Raw genomic sequence first — 7,270 nt, 5'->3', positions numbered from 1 at the left:
ACCCCCCAGGGGGGATGGTCACGCCGCAATCCCTTCTCCTCCATTCTCCTCTTGGGATCTTGGGCACGCACGCACATGCGCCCGGCGTGAGTTGTAACCGGATCTGGGACGCGAACCGCGGTCGACTACGTGGGAATCCAGCAACATAGCCATTACGCTAACTGCTGGTTCCCTTATAAGTAGGTCTTTAGAGGTGCTAATTTTAGAGGTCAACAGTAGTAGTTGGTAGGGACAACAGTTTGTAGAATAGTCCCAAACTTGAAAATAAACAGATACCAAAGAGAAAGTCAAAGATTCCCTTCCCAGTGAAAGCTCTCTGTATGAAAGATATTTCTTTTCTAAACATCTAGGAGTTGTACATAAACAGCATTCTCTTGCTTTTTGGTATCTAAAGGATTCAGCTGGACTCTTTCTGCTTTGTAAGTGGGGAAGTTGAAGCAACAAACAAGACATTAGTTAAGACAATGACAAGTGTAACTGGGACCTGATACTCCCCCAGTTGCCACCCTGTGTTGTGACTATTTGCTTTTATGTGATTGTGTCTGTACAGACTGTGAAATCCTGTAGGACAAGGATCATAGGTCACATTTATTTTAGTCACCTAGAGTTTAGTATGATGTCTGGCCCACAGTAGATGTTCAGGAAATAATTACTGACTGCTTAACTTAGCCAAACTCTTTCTCCTTTTTCTTATTTTCTGTAGCTTCTACATAGATGTGCTGGACAATTCCTGCCCTCCTCAGAGATAACACATGGAGAGCTCTATGCAGTCACTCACTACCCTCTATAAGGTCTCAGCATCATTTCTGTCATGTTGGGGGATTGCTATTCACGCCCCCCCACCAAAGTGCTGGTCATTCAGACTTGACGTGAAGAAGCTGCCTCTTTGCTTACTCCTCATGATCCTCTAGGGGTCCCCGCGAAAACTCACCTGTAGGCCTCCAGTTCTTTATATAAGCTGTTCTGTGTGTCACTGTTGGCTGACAGGAAGTCGTTGTACATCAGGCGACCCAGAGATTTCTGAACAATCTTGCAGAAGGGTGTGTGGAAGATAATAAACTGTAAATCTTCAAGAGTGAAAGGTCGATCAATGCCAGCTGGAGGAGGAAGGGAGATAGGAAGGATGTGACGTTTAGACCTACACTCCAAGACGTAAGTTTGCTAAGAGACGCTGGGCCTCTTAAAGAGCTAGTTCCCTCTTCCAGTAAATGCACATAAGGTTTGTCCATTCATTTTACATGTATTTACTAAGCACCCTTTATGTATAAGGAATGGAGGGGAACAAACATCTACCACTGCCAATCTCGATGACAGATACCTTCTCCAAATCAACCTGTGTTGTATCATTCCCCCCATGTTCCAGAAGAGGAAACAGTCTCCAAAAGATTAGGTGAAGTCAGGTGTCCAAAGTCACCCAACTTGGAAAAAGCTGGCTTTGAATTTAAGCTCAGATACCTCTCCCTTTACCCAATAGACTATCTCTTTTACTGTGAAGAGGAGGGCAATGCAACTTAAGCCCTTAGGAAAGGTTACAGTTTAGTGCTGTGATCCAAATTAGCATCCAACAAATTCCATATAAAAACAAGGAGTACAATTAAAATGCCGGAAATATTCAGAGAAGAGGAGAGCAGTTAATCAATACTAATTTTACAGTGGATGGCCAGAGACAGAGAGGCCCCAGTTGACTCTTCATCCTTGAGAGTTGCCTCTGGCAGGTGGCATCCCACCCAGCGCAGTGGAAGAAGCCAGGAAGTTGCTCCTTATGCCACCCCCAATACACCCCCACTCTGGAGCTTCGGCACATGTCTTTCCTGCACGGAAAACTCAGGTTTGTAGATGCCCACCTGGACATGGCTAAGCATGTAAGAACATTTAAAATTTTTAAAAAGCAGTTTTCTACACAGTGTACTCTGGATGGGAAAATTAATTTTATATGCTGTAATGATTTTTGTTTTTGAGAGAGAGTTTTGCTATAGGGCGCGTGCGCTCGCCAGACAGACAGAGAGAGACATAGAGACAGAAAGTGAGAAATCACCCCCCAGGGGGGATGGTCACGCCACAATCCCTTCTCCATTTTCCTCTCGGGATCTTGGGCAGACACGCACACGCGCCCGACCTGAGTTTTAAGCCACCGGGTCTGGGACACAAACCGCGGTCGACTACATGGGAGTCCAGCGACATAGCCATTATGCAAACTGCTGGTTCCCTATATGCTGTAATTATATATAGTGGATAAATGTAATAAATAAATTTAAAAGTGGATTTTTTTATATTTTATTTCTAATTTCACTTTATTTAAAAGTGGGTTTCTCTATATTTTAGAAATATTTTTTTTTCTGATTATAGAAGCAGTACAAATGTTTTATCAAGGAAATTCAGAAACTGAAGGTAAAACCAAAATTGACCTGGGACCAGCAGGTGGTTAAGAGTGCTGAACTCCTACATGGCAGACAGCGGTTTGAGTCCCAGAACTGGTGGCTTGCCTTCTCACTTCCTCTCTCTCTCTCTGTCCCACTCTGATCAAATTTAAATAAATAAATTTAAATAAAAGAATTCTTTTAAAAAAGGTAAAATTGACCTATAATGCCACCACCAGGCAGAGAAAAATTAGTTAAAACATTTTAGTATATAGACAATATAGGTAAGATTTTTCAAGACTGATTACACTTTAAAAGGCGGTAAACTAGAATCCAAGAGTGAAATTACACTTGACTAAAACAGGAACAAATCCCATCTCCAGTGGGATGTGGTTACCCTGCTTCACAACAGCATCTCCCCAGGAGGCTGACACCTGTGGGTTTCATATTGGTGTCTTTGGCCCTATATTGTTTACTTGCTTTCGTTTAGTTTAAGTAAGAGGCAATTTTGTACTTCAGTTTGAATGACAGGCAAACAGATTTGAACAAAGACTCAGGGCAGAATGTGAGAGGAAACATGAAATAACTCTCTTGACATCATTTTCAGAGGTGAGAAGAGACCTTGTCTTAAGCTATTAGATATAAACTCTTGGCCCATGTAAGCATAGTCCCACTTTCTGCCCTCCAAATCCCAGACCTTGCTTCCACTGATTCTGGATCTTTTGGCGGTATACTGTATAACATCGGTCCAAGGCCCGTAAGTAACACTGGATGGAGAACTTCCCATCCACCATCGGGTACTCTGAGGACCCACTCGGTTTGTAGAAGTCATATACATTCTCCATGTGTGTTCCCCTGAGCCCTGCAAAGACACAGAGGGTTTCAGGATTATGTAATGCAGTAGAAGGAAAAGAGAACTGTCAAAAGAGCTTCCTGGTCTTTAGCTGTCTTCCACGCCCAAGCCTGAGCCCACTAAAGCTTCCTCACATATTCAGAAAGAGTTGAATAGATTGTTGATGTTACATAAATGAGATGTCTACCTCCCTTCTCACATCTATGCAGGCATAACAAACCTGGAATAAAAGCCAAAGTCTCAAAAACCAAACCAAGCAAAACAAAACCAACTTTTCCTTTATACCCTATTCCCTTCTTTCATCTTCAATTGCCAGTTTAGTTCCCTCATGTTAATAACAACCCACACATTATTATTCCAATGCATGCCGATGCAGACTGCTCTCATCTTTTCTTTTCAACTCTCTGCTCAAACTCACACCTCAGCCCTAAGTAGCAAGTATGCCAGTGTGAGATTAGGAACTACGTGTAGCTATGTCATGCCTAGGTTCCTGGTAATGGTTTAATGGTTAACTACAAACCTCGCTCCAGGGCCAAAGGGGCATTGGGCCCAACCAGCATGGCCACGGCTCCGGCCCCACCTGTGGAACGAGCATTTCCACTGGGATAGACCGCTATGTCTCCACAGACCACCAACGCATATCGACCTGTAAAGAGAAAGAAGAGCTAATCATCACCATAGTGGCTGGCCCTGTGGTTTAGCTTAGTGGCTTAGCCTACTGGATAATGGAGTTGAATCCCACATGACCAACTGCGGTTCAAATCTCAATCCTGGTGTCTTGAGAAACATGCTGGGTGTGTGTGCATGCGTACCCAACATGCCAACAGGATGGAGAAATGGAAGAGAAATATTGCACTTGACCATGCTCCATTTGGGGAGCTTTCTCTCTCTTCCTCTGGTGAATGCTCGTGCTCTCTAGCAATTAGAAAAAAAAATGACAAAGATTAGAAAGCTTGAAACACTCTTTTTTAAAATTTATTTATTTATTTATTATTTATTTATTTATTTATTTTATATTGGAACCATCTCCTATAGGCTTTCAAGAGCAGATTGCTCTCATTTCTTCCCAGCTCCACATTCAATATCTTATGATGTCAGGTTGACAACTTTAAATAGGTCACAATGACCATATTTACACCACAGAAATTGACAAACTGGGAGGCCGGAAGAGGAGGATCTTGGTTTTGTTGTTTGGTTTTTCTTTTCTCTTTTTAAATTTAATTTAATTTAAACTTATTTTATATATTCAATCACTATACATCACTTCGTTTGTAAAGTGAATTTACCCAACATAAATACGCTTCACACCAATCCAGTTGAGGATACTACACACATTATCATCAACAGATAATCATCCTTTTTTGTGTCCCATAATGTCTTGGCTCTCTATTTTTCTCTTTGCTTCCTTCCCTTACACTCTCCTCCTTTTCCCACCCTCTTCCCACACTGTCTCCAGTATCCAAAACCATTTTCCAGGCTTCTATATTGAAATGTCTTTTGTCTTAATTTATCACAGCATTTTCAAGAGTAATTTGGCACATTTTATTTAAACTTTTAAATGAACATTTTCTGCAATTCTACTTTTAGGAATCTATTCTTGTAATATATTACTGTAAGTATGCAAAGCTATTGCATAACATTAGTTAAAACATCATTTATAATTGCAAAAGATACAGTAATCTAAATATTCATCAGTATTGGACTATTTTTTAAGAGAGATTTTTGCTATAGGGTGCATGCACTCACCAGAGAGACAGAGACAGAAAACGAGAAATCACCCCCCCCCCCCAAGGGGAATGGCCACAATCCCTTTTTCATTCTCTCCTTGGGATTTTAGGCATGCACAAATACGTGCCTGGTATGAGCCTCAAGCTGCCAGCCTGGGACTTGAACTGTGGTCGTCCATGTGGGAGTCCAATAACGCAACTGCCATGTCATCTGCTTGTCCCAATATTGGACTATTTAAATAAAGTCTGTTGATGCACCAATAGAGTATTTTGTGACTTTAAAAAGTAAGGTAGGCCTTACATGTGTTGGTATAAAATAATCTCTAAGGGATGAGGAAAAACCACATACAATGTGCAAAACTGAATAGATACATACATGCTATCATATACATAGAAAAAATTTTACAAGAATATATAAGAATTGTTAATATTAAATTCTGGGAAATGGTAATAGGGTGGCAAAAAGGAACTTCATTTTCCCTGCTCACCTTTTTGTGTTTATTTTTTCCAACTATAAATTTCAGTTGCTTTCATTTAAAAAATAAAAAAGATAAGAAAATAGAAACACTTGGGACCAGCAGATGGTGTAGCGGTTACATTGCTGGACTTCTATGTGGCTGACTGTAGTTCTATTCCTGGACCCAGTGGCTTGAAAATCATGCAGGCACATGAGCATGGGAGCCCAAGATCTGGGGAGGAGTATGGAGAAAGGATTGCAGCATGGTCATTCCCCCCAGGGGTGATTTCTACTTTTCCTCTCATTTTCTCTATCTCTCTGTCCAGCGGACACACATGCTCTAAGGTAAAAACTTTTAAAAAAGGAAAAATAAAATATGGGTACTAAACAAATCTGAGCCAGTACCATTCTTTCCTTCTCTTTTACCCTGCTCTCTTTGCTTGAGTGATCCTGAACTTGCTGGTGAGTCCTGGAGCTCTGTCCTCCCTCTGAGGATCTCCAGATGACTGGTTGGCAGGCTGGGTCAGAGCAGAAATTTTATCAACACTGGCCTCATCTGGCTGGTCATGGTAATCGCTGTTACCTTCAGTATATGTATACCTTCAATGCATGGGGGTTTGGGCTTTTTGTTTTAAATACAAAATTCATATTTTAATAGTTGGTTTTTTAAATTTGTGTTTTCTATCAAGATATCAGATTAAAGAAAAATGCATTTGCAGCCTTTGTTTGTGGAATACCTAGCCACTCAGCAGAATCTATTCATTTGAAATAACATTTTTTTTTTTTGAAGAGATATTCACTATAGGGCACGTGCGCTCGCCAAACAGACAGAGAGAGACATAGAGACAGTAAGTGAGAAACCGCCCCTCCCCCCCAGGGGGATGGCCACACCACAATCTCTTCTCCTCTATTCTCCTCTCAGGATCTTGGGCATGCACGCACACGCACCTGGTGTGAGTTTAAGCCACCGGGTCCGGGACTTGAACTGCGGTTGACTATGTGGGAGTCCAGTGACATAGCCATCACGCTAACTGCTGGTTCCCTGAAATAACATTCTTAAAGCTGATAATGTTCCCAAAATAGGCTCTTTGATTTTTGGTTAAATGCTGGTGAGTGTACTACTCTCCAAATAAACACTTGGTTGGGCATATTGGTGTTGATAATGGCGGTAAGTGTTGTTAGAGAAGTGGTAAAATACAAGTTGAAAGTAGGAGAAGTGCTGTAAGAACACATTTGATGGCATTGAGATGGGGAGATTTCATCAACAAAATCGTTATTTGTGAGACCATTAACGTAGAGCAGTTGAAAAATTCCCGAATGGGCTTATGGAACTGCATTGTATTTGAGTGTACATTGCTAAACTCCTCTAAGTCTCTTTATTAAAGCAAAGGCTATTAGGTTAATCTCTAAGTCAGCATTAGGATTTCATAATTAACTTAAAAATTAACAATTATTATTATGAGCTAGTCAGCAGTATGGTGAAGGATGCTTGAACAACACCAACTGCATGGTTCAAGTTCTGGATCTAGAGGCTTACAAAACATGTTGGGCATGTGTGTACATATGCTCAAAATCCCAAGAGGAGAATAGAGGAGAAAGGATTACAGTGTGCCAGTGCTCCTGGGGACTGCTTTTTCACTTTCTGCTCTCTCTGGTGAGCTCACATGCCTTATAGCAAAATAAATAAATAAGGTTTCTAGTTTCTTTTCCTATTTTTTTTTTAAAAAGAATTATTTATTTTGCTTTATTTATTTAGTATTATTTTTTAAAATTTGCTTTAAGGCATGTGTGCTCACCAGAGATGCATAAACACACACCCACCCACCCCCCCCACACACACACATAGAGAGAGAGAGAGAGAGAGAGAGAGAGAGAA

The 7,270-nt window shown here is 41.0% G+C and overlaps 1 protein-coding gene across 1 annotated transcript in view; it reads right to left on the bottom strand.

Annotated features, from left to right (window-relative positions):
• Window positions 1–7,270, bottom strand: part of HMGCS2 (3-hydroxy-3-methylglutaryl-CoA synthase 2) — a 29,351-nt gene that overhangs the window by 10,269 nt on the left and 11,812 nt on the right. The window contains exons 3-5 of the mRNA XM_006166294.3: window positions 3,731–3,856; window positions 3,055–3,219; window positions 932–1,097 (exon numbers count right to left, since the gene is read on the bottom strand). Coding sequence (XP_006166356.1) covers window positions 932–1,097; window positions 3,055–3,219; window positions 3,731–3,856 — 457 coding nt within the window. The remainder of the gene's footprint in view (window positions 1–931; window positions 1,098–3,054; window positions 3,220–3,730; window positions 3,857–7,270) is intronic.

The sequence above is a fragment of the Tupaia chinensis genome, unplaced genomic scaffold (genome assembly GCF_000334495.1).
Source record: "Tupaia chinensis unplaced genomic scaffold, TupChi_1.0 Scaffold144247_1, whole genome shotgun sequence".
NCBI classification, from domain to species: Eukaryota; Metazoa; Chordata; class Mammalia; order Scandentia; family Tupaiidae; genus Tupaia; species Tupaia belangeri.
The sequence above is the reverse complement of the archived record's forward strand: the minus strand, read 5'-3'. Positions and strand labels throughout refer to the sequence as shown.